Source organism: Salvelinus namaycush, chromosome 10 (assembly GCF_016432855.1).
Source record: "Salvelinus namaycush isolate Seneca chromosome 10, SaNama_1.0, whole genome shotgun sequence".
In the NCBI taxonomy this organism is placed as follows: Eukaryota; Metazoa; Chordata; class Actinopteri; order Salmoniformes; family Salmonidae; genus Salvelinus; species Salvelinus namaycush.
In genome coordinates, this window is record NC_052316.1 from 45,950,041 (window position 1) to 45,966,981 (window position 16,941).

General features: G+C 43.3%; 1 protein-coding gene across 2 annotated transcripts in view; it reads right to left on the minus strand.

The window, feature by feature from the left end:
- Nucleotides 1–1,492: 1,492 nt before the first annotated feature.
- The window catches only part of tprg1 (tumor protein p63 regulated 1), an 80,350-nt gene continuing 64,901 nt past the window's right edge, over nucleotides 1,493–16,941 (minus strand). The window contains exons 5-6 of one of the 2 annotated variants that reach the window (XM_039002026.1): nucleotides 4,025–4,178; nucleotides 1,493–2,061 (exon numbers count right to left, since the gene is read on the minus strand). In XM_039002026.1, the coding sequence (XP_038857954.1) occupies nucleotides 1,867–2,061; nucleotides 4,025–4,178 (349 nt within the window). In that variant the 3' untranslated portion in view covers nucleotides 1,493–1,866. The remainder of the gene's footprint in view (nucleotides 2,062–4,024; nucleotides 4,179–16,941) is intronic. The other variant, XM_039002025.1, reaches the window with a different exon arrangement.

A 16,941-nucleotide genomic window follows, 5' to 3' on the forward strand; every position in this document is an offset into this window, starting at 1 on the left:
GAAAAATCAGCCCCAGGCTGAATGTAACTGTGGAGCCCTGCCCAATGTACAGTTGAAGCCAGAAGTTTACATCTGGAGGACAAACCAATACAAAAGTACAGGAGGCAAATCTATATGTTGGTAGATAGATATATATACAGTTGAAGTGGGAAGTTTACATACACTTAGTTTGGCGTCGTTACAACTAGTTTTTCAACCACTCCACAAATGTCTTGTTAACAAACTATAGTTTTTGCAAGTCGGTTAGGACATCTACTTTGTGCATGACACAAGTCATTTTTCCAACAATTGTTTACAGACAGATTATTTCACTTATAATTCACTGTATCACAATTTCAGTGGGTCAGAAGTTTACATACACTAAGTTGAATGTGCCTTTAAACAGCTTGAAAAATTACAGAAAATTATGTCATGGCTTTAGAAGCTTCTGATAGGCTAATTGACATAATTTGGGTCAATTGGAGGTGTACCTGTGGATGTATTTCAAGGCCTACCTTCAAACTCAGTGCCTCTTTGCTTGACATCATGGGAAAATCAAAAGAAATCAGCCAAGACCTCAGAAAAAGAATTGTAGACCTCCACAAGTCTGATTCATCCTTGGGAGCAATTTCCAAACACCTGAAGGTACCACGTTCATCTGTACAAACAATAGTACGCAAGTATAAACACCATGGGACCACGCAGCCGTCATACCGCTCAGGAAGGAGACGCGTTCTGTCTCCTAGAGATGAACGTACTTTGGTGGGAAAAGTGCAAATCAATCCCAGAACAACAGCAAAGGACCTTGTGAAGATTCTGGAGGAAACCGGTACAAAAGTCCTATATCCACAGTAAAACGAGTGCTATATCGACCTAACCTGAAAGGCCGCTCAGCAAGGAAGAAGCCACTGCTCCAAAACCGCCATAAAAAATCCAGGCTATGGTTTGCAACTGTCTGTCTGTCTGTCTGTCTGTCTGTCTGTCTGTCTGTCTGTCTGTCTGTCTGTCTGTCTGTCTGTCTGTCTGTCTGTCTGTCTGTCTGTCTGTCTGTCTGTCTGTCTGTCTGTCTGTCTGTCTGTCTGTCTGTCTGTCTGTCTGTCTGTGTCTGTCTGTCTGTGTCTGTCTGTCTGTCTGTCTGTCTGTCTGTCTGTCTGTCTGTCTGTCTGTCTGTCTGTCTGTCTGTCTGTCTGCATCTGTCTCTCTGTCTGTCTCTCTGTCTGTCTCTCTGTCTGTCTGCGTCTCTCTCTGTCTCTCTCGCTCTCTCTGTCTCTCTTAGACACACACAAACACACCAGCATGGCCCTGGCCTAAAGTAGTGCTCTACATAGGGAATAGGGAACCATAAATGACCATGGAGGGAGAAGCTCCCATTGCAAAGCTGAATGATTAATAACTACAGAGGTAAAGCTCCTAGATTTCATTTATTTAACCTTTATTTAACTGGAGAACAAATTCAGCCTACCCCCGGGCCAAACCCTAACCCGTTCGACGCTGGGCCAATTGTGCGCCGCCCTGTGGGACTCCCAATCATGGCCGGTTACGCCTCTAGCACTGAGATGCCTTAGACCGCTGTGCCACTCGGGAGCCTGGTGTCTGTTTGTACATTAAGTGATTGAGTTAGAGGATGGTAAATCAGAGCTGTACAGTCACGGATGGTAATGCGAAAACTTTATTGACTGTGATGTCAGGAAGAATTTGGCACGGTAATTTGTGTATGAAATTACAGTAGACTATCCTTTAGCCTTTAGGTAATCCAAATGATAGAGAACTACATACCTTTCAATTTCAGACTGACTGTAGTTGAACAAGCCAAGAAAACAAACTGTAAAATAGGGTTAAGTAATGAAGTAGTAATGTACATTGAAAAGCACAAAGACAAATCCTAGTTTAAAACCCAACGTTTCCCCGTGCCAGACTGTACCCCAGTTTGTTCTGGTTGCCGATATAGGACATGAGACCCACGTAGGCCTCGATGAGCAGGGGCTGGTTCAGCACCAGGACCCCGTTGGCCTTGCCAGGGACAGGCGTCTTTAGGTGGGCCTTCTGGGCTGCTTCCGTTAGCTGCTCACGGAAACTTTGGATCTGAGAAAGGGAGGGGGGAGAGATAGAGGAAGAGACAGAGGAAGAGAGGAGGGAGAGACAGAGGAGGGAGAGAGAGAGGAAGAGAGGAGGGAGAGAGAGAGGAAGAGAGGAGGGAGGGACAGAGGAAGAAAGGAGGGAGAGACAGAGTAAGAGATGAGGTAGAGACAGAGGACAAGAGGAGGGAGAGACAGAGGAAGAGAGGAGGGAGAGAGAGGAAGAGAGGAGGGAGAGACAGAGGAAGGGAGGAGGGAGAGACAGAGGAGGGGGAGAGAGGGAGGGAGAGACAGAGGAAGGGAGGAGGGAGAGACAGAGGAGGGAGAGAGAGAGGAAGAGAGGAGGGAGAGAGAGAGGAAGAGAGGAGGGAGAGACAGAGGAGGGAGAGACAGAGGAAGAGAGGAGGGAGAGACAGAGGACGAGAGGAGGGAGAGACAGAGGAAGAGAGGAGGGAGAGACAGAGGACGAGAGGAGGGAGAGACAGAGGACGAGAGGAGGGAAAGAGAGAGGAAGAGAGGAGGGAGAGAGAGGATAAGTTAAAAACAGCGTTTGGCCTTTTTTTCGCCTCTGAACACAGAACATCGGCTGCAATATTCTATTCATTTCCCGACTATTCTACATGTTGAATCGGCACAGTTCGTCGAGACACAGCATGTGATCTAATGCGCATGGCCGTGTGTCTTGTCGTTTGAGAAAGGGAGGGAGAGACAGAGGACGAGAGGAGGGAGAGACAGAGGAAGAGAGGAGGGAGAGACAGAGGAAGAGAGGAGGGAGAGACAGAGGACGAGAGGAGGGAGAGACAGAGGAAGAGAGGAGGGAGAGACAGAGGACGAGAGGAGGGAGAGACAGAGGACGAGAGGAGGGAGAGACAGAGGAAGAGAGGAGGGAGAGACAGAGGACGAGAGGAGGGAGAGAGGGAAGATCACTGATGATCTGAAATGCTACAGCGTCTCTTCAACCTCAGGAGGCTAAAGAAATTCGGCTTGGCCACTAAGAACCTCACAAATTGAGGCGCACAATTGAGAGCTTCCTGTCGGGCTGTAACACTGCCTGGTACCGACTCTCGAGGGGGTGGTACGGTCTGCCAAAATATCTTCTATCTCAAGGCCATCAGACTGTTAAAAAGTCAGCACTAGCCGGCTACCACCCGGTTATTCAACCCTGCACCTTAGAGGCTGCTGCCCTCTATACATAGACATGGAATCACTGGTCACTTTAATAATGTAACACTGGTCACTTTAATAATGTTTACATACTGCTTTACTCATCTCATATGTATTTACTGTATTCTATTCTACTGTATTTTAGTCCATGCCACTCTGACATGACTTGTCCTACTATTTATATATTTCTTAATTCCATTATTTTACTTTTAGATGTGTGTGTATTGTTGTGAATTGTTAGATATTACTGAACTGTTGGAGCTAGGAACACAAGCATTTCACTACACCCACTATAACTTCTGCTAAATATGTGTATGTGACAAATAACATTTGATTTGATTTGAATGGTCTGGTGTAGGGTGGTAGGATGGTAGAGTGGTAGGGTGTAGATTATTAGGGTGGTAGGGTGGTAGGATGGTAGGGTGTAGAGTATTAGGGTGGTAGGATGGTTGGGCGTAGGGTGGTAGTTTGGTAGGGTGAAGAGTTCTAGGGTGGTAGGTTGGTTGGACGCAGGGTGGTAGGATGGTAGGATGGTAGAGCGTAGGGTGGTAAGATGGTCGGGAGTAGGGTGGTATGATGGTAGGGTGTAGAAAGGTAGGATGGCAGGGTGGTAGGGTGTAAAATAGTAGGGTGTAAGATGGTAGGGTGAAAGGGAGGTAGGGTGGTAGGGTGGAATATGTAGGATGGAAGGGTGTAAAATGTTAGGGTGGAATATGTCGGGTGGTAGGGAGGTAGGGTGTAAAATGTAGGGAGGTAGGGTGGAATATGGTAGGGTGGTAGGGAATGGTACACATCACAAAACTTACATCACAGAGAGCAGTGAAGCTGTGGTCTATGTTTCTGACAGGGTGATAGGTAAAGGTGCAGAATGGGTAGTCTGTAGCGAACGGGTTCCACCGAGACGAGAATGAGGGTTCCCTTAGCCGGTCCCAGAACACACGCACACCCTCTCCTTCTCTCCTGAAAACACACAGAGAAACAGAATGACAGTCACACCCTCTCCTTCTCTCCTGAAAACACACAGAGAAACAGAATGACAGTCACACCCTCTCCTTCTCTTCTGAAAACACACAGAGAAACAGAATGACAGTCACACCCCCTCCTCTCCTGAAAACACACAGAGAAACAGAATGACAGTCACACCCTCTCCTTCTCTCCTGAAAACACACAGAGAAACAGAATGACAGTCACACCCTCTCCTTCTCTTCTGAAAACACACAGAGAAACAGAATGACAGTCACACCCTCTCCTTCTCTCCTGAAAACACACAGAGAAACAGAATGACAGTCACACCCTCTCCTTCTCTCCTGAAAACACACAGAGAAACAGAATGACAGTCACACCCTCTCCTTCTCTCCTGAAAACACAGAGAAACAGAATGACAGTCACACCCTCTCCTTCTCTCCTGAAAACACACAGAGAAACAGAATGACAGTCACACCCTCTCCTTCTCTCCTGAAAACACACAGAGAAACAGAATGACAGTCACACCCTCTCCTTCTCTCCTGAAAACACACAGAGAAACAGAATGACAGTCACACCCTCTCCTTCTCTCCTGAGAACACACAGAGAAACAGAATGACAGTCACACCCTCTCCTTCTCTCCTGAAAACACACAGAGAAACAGAATGACAGTCTTGAAATAACAAATTCAGAACCAGTCAACACAAATAATCAACAGTAAACTGCACATGTAACCTGTATGTAGTTTGTATGTAATCTGTATGTAACCTGTATGTAGTTTGTATGTAATCTGTATGTAATTTGTTCATCGGACATGCTACCTGTCCCAGACCTGCTGTTTTCAACTCTCTAGAGACAGCAGGAGCGGTAGAGATACTCTTAATGATCGGCTATGAAAAGCCAACTGACATTTACTCCTGAGGTGCTGACCTGTTGCACCCTCTACAACCACTGTGATGACTATTATTTGACCATGCTGGTCATTCTGTTATAATATCCACCTGGCACAGCCAGAAGAGGACTGGCCACCCCTCATAGCCTGGTTCCTCTCTAGGTTTCTTCCTAGGTTCTGGCCTTTCTAGGGAGTTTTTCCTAGCCACCGTGCTTCTACACCTGCTGTTTGGGGTTTTAGGCTGGGTTTCTTTACAGCACCTTGAGATATCAGCTGATGTAAGAAGGGCTTAATAAATACATTTGATTTGATGTAACCTGTATGTAACCTGTATGTAACCTGTATATAACATGTATATAACCTGTATGTAACCTGTATGTAACCTGTATGTAACCTGTATATAGCCTGTATGTAACCTGTATGTAACCTGTATATAACCTGTATGTAACCTGTATATAACCTGTATGTAACCTGTATGTAACCTGTATGTAACCTGTATATAACCTGTATGTAACCTGTATGTAACCTGTATATAACCTGTATGTAACCTGTATGTAACCTGTATATAACCTGTATGTATGTAACCTGTATGTAACATGTATGTAACCTGTATGTAGGTAGCCTGTATGTAACCTGTATGTAACATGTATGTAACATGTATGTATGTAACCTGTATGTAACCTGTATGTAACTTGTATGTATGTAACCTGTATGTAACCTGTATGTAACTTGTATGTATCATGTATGTAACCTGTATATAACCTGTATGTAACCTGTATGTAACTTGTATGTAACCTGTATGTAACATGTATGTAACCTGTATATAACCTGTATGTAACTTGTATGTAACCTGTATATAACCTGTATGTAACCTGTATGTAACCTGTATGTAACCTGTATGTAACATGTATGTAACCTGTATGTAACCTGTATGTAACTTGTATGTATCATGTATGTAACCTGTATATAACCTGTATGTAACCTGCATGTAATCTGTATGTAACCTGTATGTAACCTGTATGTAACCTGTATGTAACTTGTATGTAACCTGTATGTAACCTGTATGTAACCTGCATATAACCTGTATGTAACTTGTATGTAACCTGTATGTAACCTGTATGTAACCTGTATGTAACCTGTATGTAACCTGTATGTATGTAACCTGCATGTAACCTGTATGTATGTAACCTGCATGTAACCTGTATGTAACATGTATTACATTTACATTTAAGTCATTTAGCAGACGCTCTTATCCAGAGCGACTTACAAATTGGAAAGTTCATACATATTCATCCTGGTCCCCCCGTGGGGAATGAACCCACAACCCTGGCGTTGCAAGCACCATGCTCTACCAACTGAGCCACACGGGACCATGTATGTAACCTGTATGTAACCTGTATGTAACATGTGTGTAACATGTGTGTAACATGTGTGTAACCTGTATGTAACCTGTATGTAACCTGTATGTAACCTGTATATAACCTGTATGTATGTAACCTGTATGTAACCTGTATGTATGTAACATGTATGTAACCTGTATGTAACCTGTATGTAACCTGTATGTAACCTGTATGTAACCTGTATGTAACCTGTATGTAACCTGTATATAACCTGTATGTAACCTGTATATAACCTGTATATAACCTGTATGTATGTAACCTGTATGTAACCTGTATGTATGTAACATGTATGTAACCTGTATGTATGTAACCTGTATGTAACCTGTATGTAACCTGTATGTAACCTGTATGTAACCTGTATATAACCTGTATGTATGTAACCTGTATGTAACCTGTATGTATGTAACATGTATGTAACCTGTATGTATGTAACCTGTATGTAACCTGTATGTAACCTGTATATAACCTGTATGTAACCTGTATGTAACATGTATGTAACCTGTATATAACCTGTATGTAACCTGTATGTAACCTGTATGTAACCTGTATGTAACATGTATGTAACATGTATGTAACCTGTATGTAACATGTATGTATGTAACCTGTATGTAACATGTATGTAACATGTATGTATGTAACCTGTATGTAGGTAACCTGTATGTAACCTGTATGTAACATGTATGTAACATGTATGTATGTAACCTGTATGTAACCTGTATATAACCTGTATGTATGTAACCTGTATGTAACCTGTATGTAACCTGTATGTAACATGTATGTAACATGTATGTATGTAACCTGTATGTAACATGTATGTAACATGTATGTATGTAACCTGTATGTAACCTGTATGTAACCTGTATATAACCTGTATGTATGTAACCTGTATGTAACCTGTATGTAACCTGTATGTAACCTGTATGTAACCTGTATGTATGTAACCTGTATGTAACATGTATGTAACTTGTATGTATGTAACCTGTATGTAACCTGTATATAACCTGTATGTATGTAACCTGTATGTAACCTGTATATAACCTGTATGTATGTAACCTGTATGTAACCTGTATGTATGTAACCTGTATGTAACCTGTATGTAACCTGTATGTAACCTGTATGTATGTAACCTGTATGTAACCTGTATGTAACCTGTATGTAACATGTATGTAACCTGTATGTAACATGTATGTAACCTGTATGTAACTTGTATGTATGTAACCTGTATGTAACCTGTATGTAACCTGTATGTAACCTGTATGTAACTTGTATGTATGTAACCTGTATGTAACCTGTATGTAACTTGTATGTATGTAACCTGTATGTAACCTGTATGTAACCTGTATGTAACATGTATGTAACATGTATGTAACCTGTATGTAACATGTATGTATGTAACCTGTATGTAACATGTATGTAACATGTATGTATGTAACCTGTATGTAGGTAACCTGTATGTAACCTGTATGTAACATGTATGTAACATGTATGTATGTAACCTGTATGTAACCTGTATATAACCTGTATGTATGTAACCTGTATGTAACCTGTATGTAACCTGTATGTAACATGTATGTAACCTGTATGTAACTTGTATGTATCATGTAGCTGGAGGGCTGCTCTCATCTTATCTACTAACATAGATAGGGCTCTAACTCCTCTAGCTCCACAATGAAATAGGGTGCAGGCCAGGCAGCAGGCTGTTAGCCAACCTGCCAGCTTAGTGGAGTCTGCCAATAGCACAGTCAGTGTAGTCAGCTCAGCCATCCCCATTGAGACTGTGTCTGTGCCTCGACCTAGGTTGGGCAAAACTAAACATGGCGGTGTTCGCCTTAGCAATCTCATTAGGATAAAGACCTCCTCCATTCCTGCCATTATTGAAAGAGATCGTGATACCTCACATCTCAAAATAGGGTTACTTAATGTTAGATCCCTCACTTCAAAGGCAGTCATAGTCAATGAACTAATCACTGATCATAATCTTGATGTGATTGGCCTGACTGAAACATGGCTTAAGCCTGATGAATTTACTGTGTTAAATGAGGCCTCACCTCCTGGTTACACTAGTGACCATATCCCCCGTGCATCCCGCAAAGGCGGAGGTGTTGCTAACATTTACGATAGCAAATTTCAATTTACAAAAAAAAAAATGACGTTTTCGTCTTTTGAGCTTCTAGTCATGAAATCTATGCAGCCTACTCAATCACTTTTTATAGCTACTGTTTACAGGCCTCCTGGGCCATATACAGCGTTCCTCTCTGAGTTCCCTGAATTCCTATCAGACCTTGTAGTCATAGCAGATCATATTCTAATTTTTGGTGATTTTAATATTCATATGGAGAAGTCCACAGACCCACTCCAAAAGTCTTTCGGAGCCATCATCGACTCAGTGGGTTTTGTCCAACATGTCTCTGGACCTACTCACTGCCACAGTCATACTCTGGACCTAGTTTTGTCCCATGGAATAAATGTTGTAGATCTTAATGTTTTTCCACATAATCCTGGACTATCGGACCACCATTTTATTACGTTTGCAATCGCAACAAATAATCTGCTCAGACCCCAACCAAGGAGCATCAAAAGTCGTGCTATAAATTCTCAGACAACACAAAAATTCCTTGATGCCCTTCCAGACTCCTTCTGCCTACCCAAGGACGTCAGAGGACAAAAATCAGTTAACCACTTAACTGAGGAACTCAATTTAACCTTGCGCAATACCCTAGATGCAGTTGCACCCCTAAAAACGAAAAATATTTGTCATAAGAAACTAGCTCCCTGGTATACAGAAAATACCCGAGCTTTGAAGCAAGCTTCCAGAAAATTGGAACGGAAGTGGCGCCACACCAAACTGGAAGTCTTCCGACTAGCTTGGAAAGACAGTACCGTGCAGTACCGAAGAGCCCTCACTGCTGCTCGATCATCCTACTTTTCCAACTTAATCGAGGAAAATAAGAACAATCCAAAATTTCTTTTTGACACTGTTGCAAAGCTAACTAAAAAGCAGCATTCCCCAAGAGAGGATGGCTTTCACTTCAGCAGTAATACATTCATGAACTTCTTTGAGGAAAAGATCATGACCATTAGAAAGCAAATTACGGACTCCTCTTTGAATCTGCGTATTCCTCCAGGGCTTAGCTGTCCTGGATCTGCACAGCTCTGCAAGGGCCTGGGATCGGGAGAGACTCTTAAGTGTTTTAGTACTATATCTCTTGACACAATGATGAAAATAATCATGGCCTCTAAACCTTCAAGCTGCATACTGGATCCTATTCCTACTAAACTACTGAAAGAGCTGCTTCCTGTGCTTGGCCCTCCTATGTTGAACATAATAAACAGCTCTCTATCCACCGGATGTGTATCAAACTCACTAAAAGTGGCAGTAATAAAGCCTCTCTTGAAAAAGCCAAACCTTGACCCGGAAAATATAAAAAACTATCGGCCTATATCGAATCTTCCATTCCTCTCAAAAATTTTAGAAAAAGCTGTTGCGCAGCAACTCACTGCCTTCCTGAAGACAAACAATGTATACGAAATGCTTCAGTCTGGTTTTAGACCCCATCATAGCACTGAGACTGCACTTGTGAAGGTGGTAAATGACCTTTTAATGGCGTCAGACCGAGGCTCTGCATCTGTCCTCGTGCTACTAGACCTTAGTGCTGCCTTTGACACCATCGATCACCACATTCTTTTGGAGAGACTGGAAACACAAATTGGTCTACACGGACAAGTTCTGGCCTGGTTTAGATCTTACCTGTCGGAAAGATATCAGTTTGTCTCTGTGAATGGTTTGTCCTCTGACAAATCAACTGTACATGTCGGTGTTCCTCAAGGTTCCGTTTTAGGACCACTATTGTTTTCACTATATATTTTACCTCTTGGGGATGTTATTCGAAAACATAATGTTAACTTTCACTGCTATGCGGATGACACACAGCTGTACATTTCAATGAAACATGGTGAAGCCCCAAAATTGCCCTCGCTAGAAGCCTGTGTTTCAGACATAAGGAAGTGGATGGCTGAAAACTTTCTACTTTTAAACTCGGACAAAACAGAGATGCTTGTTCTAGGTCCCAAGAAACAAAGAGATCTTCTGTTAAATCTGACAATTAATCTTGATGGTTGTAAAGTCGTCTCAAATAAAACTGTGAAGGACCTCGGCGTTACTCTTGACCCTGATCTCTCTTTTGACGAACATATCAAGACTGTTTCAAGGACAGCTTTTTTCCATCTACGTAACATTGCAAAAATCAGAAATTTTCTGTCCAAAAATGATGCAGAAAAATTAATCCATGCATTTGTTACTTCTAGGTTAGACTACTGCAATGCTCTACTTTCCGGCTACCCGGATAAAGCACTAAATAAACTTCAGTTAGTGCTAAATACGGCTGCTAGAATCCTGACTAGAACCAAGAAATTTGATCATATTACTCCAGTGCTAGCTTCCCTACACTGGCTTCCTGTTAAGGCAAGGGCTGATTTCAAGGTTTTACTGTTAACCTATAAAGCGTTACATGGGCTTGCTCCTACCTATCTTTCCGAGTTGGTCCTGCCGTACATACCTATACGTACGCTACGGTCACAAGACGCAGGCCTCCTAATTGTCCCTAGAATTTCTAAGCAAACAGCGGGAGGCAGGGCTTTCTCCTATAGATCTCCATTTTTATGGAACGGTCTGCCTACCCATGTGAGAGACGCAGACTCGGTCTCAACCTTTAAGTCTTTACTGAAGACTTATCTCTTCAGTAGGTCATATGATTGAGTGTAGTCTGGCCCAGGAGTGTGAAGGTGAACGGAAAGGCTCTGGAGCAACGAACCGCCCTTGCTGTCTCTGCCTGGCCGGTTCCCCTCTCTCCACTGGGATTCTCTGCCTCTAACCCTATTACAGGGGCTGAGTCACTGGCTTACTGGTGCTCTTTCATGCCATCCCTAGGAGGGGTGCGTCACTTGAGTGGGTTGAGTTACTGACGTGATCTTCCTGTCTGGGTTGGCGCCCCCCCTTGGTTTGTGCTGTGGTGGAGATCTTTGTGGGCTATACTCGGCCTTGTCTCAGGATTGTAAGTTGGTGGTTGAAGATATCCCTCTAGTGGTGCGGGGGCTGTGCTTTGGCAAAGTGGGTGGGGTTATATCCTTCCTGTTTGGCCCTGTCCGGGGGTATCTTTCGGATGGGGCCACAGTGTCTCCTGACCGCTCCTGTCTCAGCCTCCAGTATTTATGCTGCAGTAGTTTATGTGTCGGGGGGCTAGGGTCAGTTGGTTATACCTGGAGTACTTCTCCTGTCTTATCCAGTGTCCTGTGTGAATTTAAGTATGCTCTCTCTAATTCTCTCGTTCTCTCTTTCTTTCTCTCTCTCGGAGGACCTGAGCCCTAGGACCATACGTCAGGACTACCGGGCATGATGACTCCTTGCTGTCCCCAGTCCGCCTGGCCTTGCTGCTATTCCAGTTTCAACTGTTCTGCCTGCGGTTACGGAACCCCTACCTGTCCCAGACCTGCTGTTTTCAACTCTTAATGATCGGCTATGAAAAGCCAACTGACATTTATTCCTGATTATTATTTGACCATGCTTGTCATTCATGAACATTTTGAAAATCTTGGCTCTCTCTAATTTTCTCCTTCTTTCTTTCTTTCTTTCTTTCTCTCTCTCGGAGGACCTGAGCCCTAGGACCATACGTCAGGACTACCGGGCATGATGACTCCTTGCTGTCCCCAGTCCACCTGGCCTTGCTGCTATTCCAGTTTCAACTGTTCTGCCTGTGGTTATGGAACCGCCACCTGTCCCAGACCTGCTGTTTTCAACTCTTAATGATCGGCTATGAAAAGCCAACTGAAAATTATTCATGATTATTATTTGATCATGCTTGTCACTTATGAACATTTTGAACATCTTGGCATAGTTCTGTTATAATCTCCACCCGGCACAGCCAGAAGAGGACTGGCCACCCCTCATAGCCTGGTTCCTCTCTAGGTTTCTTCCTAGGTTTTGGCCTTTCTAGGGAGTTTTTCCTAGCCACCGTGCTTCTACACCTGCATTGCTTGCTGTTTGGGGTTTTAGGCTGGGTTTCTGTACAGCACTTCGAGATATTAGCTGATGTACGAAGGGCTATATAAAATAAACTTGATTGATTGATTGATGTATGTAACCTGTATATAACCTGTATGTAACCTGTATATAACCTGTATGTAACATGTATGTAACATGTATGTAACCTGTATTTAACTTGTATGTAACCTGTATGTAACCTGTATGTAACCTGTATGTAACATGTATGTAACCTGTATGTAACCTGTATGTAACCTGTATGTAACATGTATGTAACCTGTATTTAACTTGTATGTAACCTGTATGTAACCTGTATGTAACCTGTATGTAACCTGTATGTAACCTGTATGTAACCTGTATGTAACTTGTATGTATGTAACCTGTATGTAACCTGTATGTAACATGTATGTAACCTGTATGTAACTTGTATGTATCATGTAGCTGGAGGGCTGCTCTCATCTTATCTACTAACATAGATAGGGCTCTAACTCCTCTAGCTCCACAATGAAATAGGGTGCAGGCCAGGCAGCAGGCTGTTAGCCAACCTGCCAGCTTAGTGGAGTCTGCCAATAGCACAGTCAGTGTAGTCAGCTCAGCCATCCCCATTGAGACTGTGTCTGTGCCTCGACCTAGGTTGGGCAAAACTAAACATGGCGGTGTTCGCCTTAGCAATCTCATTAGGATAAAGACCTCCTCCATTCCTGCCATTATTGAAAGAGATCGTGATACCTCACATCTCAAAATAGGGTTACTTAATGTTAGATCCCTCACTTCAAAGGCAGTCATAGTCAATGAACTAATCACTGATCATAATCTTGATGTGATTGGCCTGACTGAAACATGGCTTAAGCCTGATGAATTTACTGTGTTAAATGAGGCCTCACCTCCTGGTTACACTAGTGACCATATCCCCCGTGCATCCCGCAAAGGCGGAGGTGTTGCTAACATTTACGATAGCAAATTTCAATTTACAAAAAAAAAAATGACGTTTTCGTCTTTTGAGCTTCTAGTCATGAAATCTATGCAGCCTACTCAATCACTTTTTATAGCTACTGTTTACAGGCCTCCTGGGCCATATACAGCGTTCCTCTCTGAGTTCCCTGAATTCCTATCAGACCTTGTAGTCATAGCAGATCATATTCTAATTTTTGGTGATTTTAATATTCATATGGAGAAGTCCACAGACCCACTCCAAAAGTCTTTCGGAGCCATCATCGACTCAGTGGGTTTTGTCCAACATGTCTCTGGACCTACTCACTGCCACAGTCATACTCTGGACCTAGTTTTGTCCCATGGAATAAATGTTGTAGATCTTAATGTTTTTCCACATAATCCTGGACTATCGGACCACCATTTTATTACGTTTGCAATCGCAACAAATAATCTGCTCAGACCCCAACCAAGGAGCATCAAAAGTCGTGCTATAAATTCTCAGACAACACAAAAATTCCTTGATGCCCTTCCAGACTCCTTCTGCCTACCCAAGGACGTCAGAGGACAAAAATCAGTTAACCACTTAACTGAGGAACTCAATTTAACCTTGCGCAATACCCTAGATGCAGTTGCACCCCTAAAAACGAAAAATATTTGTCATAAGAAACTAGCTCCCTGGTATACAGAAAATACCCGAGCTTTGAAGCAAGCTTCCAGAAAATTGGAACGGAAGTGGCGCCACACCAAACTGGAAGTCTTCCGACTAGCTTGGAAAGACAGTACCGTGCAGTACCGAAGAGCCCTCACTGCTGCTCGATCATCCTACTTTTCCAACTTAATCGAGGAAAATAAGAACAATCCAAAATTTCTTTTTGACACTGTTGCAAAGCTAACTAAAAAGCAGCATTCCCCAAGAGAGGATGGCTTTCACTTCAGCAGTAATACATTCATGAACTTCTTTGAGGAAAAGATCATGACCATTAGAAAGCAAATTACGGACTCCTCTTTGAATCTGCGTATTCCTCCAGGGCTTAGCTGTCCTGGATCTGCACAGCTCTGCAAGGGCCTGGGATCGGGAGAGACTCTTAAGTGTTTTAGTACTATATCTCTTGACACAATGATGAAAATAATCATGGCCTCTAAACCTTCAAGCTGCATACTGGATCCTATTCCTACTAAACTACTGAAAGAGCTGCTTCCTGTGCTTGGCCCTCCTATGTTGAACATAATAAACAGCTCTCTATCCACCGGATGTGTACCAAACTCACTAAAAGTGGCAGTAATAAAGCCTCTCTTGAAAAAGCCAAACCTTGACCCGGAAAATATAAAAAACTATCGGCCTATATCGAATCTTCCATTCCTCTCAAAAATTTTAGAAAAAGCTGTTGCGCAGCAACTCACTGCCTTCCTGAAGACAAACAATGTATACGAAATGCTTCAGTCTGGTTTTAGACCCCATCATAGCACTGAGACTGCACTTGTGAAGGTGGTAAATGACCTTTTAATGGCGTCAGACCGAGGCTCTGCATCTGTCCTCGTGCTACTAGACCTTAGTGCTGCCTTTGACACCATCGATCACCACATTCTTTTGGAGAGACTGGAAACACAAATTGGTCTACACGGACAAGTTCTGGCCTGGTTTAGATCTTACCTGTCGGAAAGATATCAGTTTGTCTCTGTGAATGGTTTGTCCTCTGACAAATCAACTGTACATTTCGGTGTTCCTCAAGGTTCCGTTTTAGGACCACTATTGTTTTCACTATATATTTTACCTCTTGGGGATGTTATTCGAAAACATAATGTTAACTTTCACTGCTATGCGGATGACACACAGCTGTACATTTCAATGAAACATGGTGAAGCCCCAAAATTGCCCTCGCTAGAAGCCTGTGTTTCAGACATAAGGAAGTGGATGGCTGAAAACTTTCTACTTTTAAACTCGGACAAAACAGAGATGCTTGTTCTAGGTCCCAAGAAACAAAGAGATCTTCTGTTAAATCTGACAATTAATCTTGATGGTTGTAAAGTCGTCTCAAATAAAACTGTGAAGGACCTCGGCGTTACTCTTGACCCTGATCTCTCTTTTGACGAACATATCAAGACTGTTTCAAGGACAGCTTTTTTCCATCTACGTAACATTGCAAAAATCAGAAATTTTCTGTCCAAAAATGATGCAGAAAAATTAATCCATGCATTTGTTACTTCTAGGTTAGACTACTGCAATGCTCTACTTTCCGGCTACCCGGATAAAGCACTAAATAAACTTCAGTTAGTGCTAAATACGGCTGCTAGAATCCTGACTAGAACCAAGAAATTTGATCATATTACTCCAGTGCTAGCTTCCCTACACTGGCTTCCTGTTAAGGCAAGGGCTGATTTCAAGGTTTTACTGTTAACCTATAAAGCGTTACATGGGCTTGCTCCTACCTATCTTTCCGAGTTGGTCCTGCCGTACATACCTATACGTACGCTACGGTCACAAGACGCAGGCCTCCTAATTGTCCCTAGAATTTCTAAGCAAACAGCGGGAGGCAGGGCTTTCTCCTATAGATCTCCATTTTTATGGAACGGTCTGCCTACCCATGTGAGAGACGCAGACTCGGTCTCAACCTTTAAGTCTTTACTGAAGACTTATCTCTTCAGTAGGTCATATGATTGAGTGTAGTCTGGCCCAGGAGTGTGAAGGTGAACGGAAAGGCTCTGGAGCAACGAACCGCCCTTGCTGTCTCTGCCTGGCCGGTTCCCCTCTCTCCACTGGGATTCTCTGCCTCTAACCCTATTACAGGGGCTGAGTCACTGGCTTACTGGTGCTCTTTCATGCCATCCCTAGGAGGGGTGCGTCACTTGAGTGGGTTGAGTTACTGACGTGATCTTCCTGTCTGGGTTGGCGCCCCCCCTTGGTTTGTGCTGTGGTGGAGATCTTTGTGGGCTATACTCGGCCTTGTCTCAGGATTGTAAGTTGGTGGTTGAAGATATCCCTCTAGTGGTGTGGGGGCTGTGCTTTGGCAAAGTGGGTGGGGTTATATCCTTCCTGTTTGGCCCTGTCCGGGGGTATCTTTCGGATGGGGCCACAGTGTCTCCTGACCGCTCCTGTCTCAGCCTCCAGTATTTATGCTGCAGTAGTTTATGTGTCGGGGGGCTAGGGTCAGTTGGTTATACCTGGAGTACTTCTCCTGTCTTATCCAGTGTCCTGTGTGAATTTAAGTATGCTCTCTCTAATTCTCTCGTTCTCTCTTTCTTTCTCTCTCTCGGAGGACCTGAGCCCTAGGACCATACGTCAGGACTACCGGGCATGATGACTCCTTGCTGTCCCCAGTCCGCCTGGCCTTGCTGCTATTCCAGTTTCAACTGTTCTGCCTGCGGTTACGGAACCCCTACCTGTCCCAGACCTGCTGTTTTCAACTCTTAATGATCGGCTATGAAAAGCCAACTGACATTTATTCCTGATTATTATTTGACCATGCTTGTCATTCATGAACATTTTGAAAATCTTGGCTC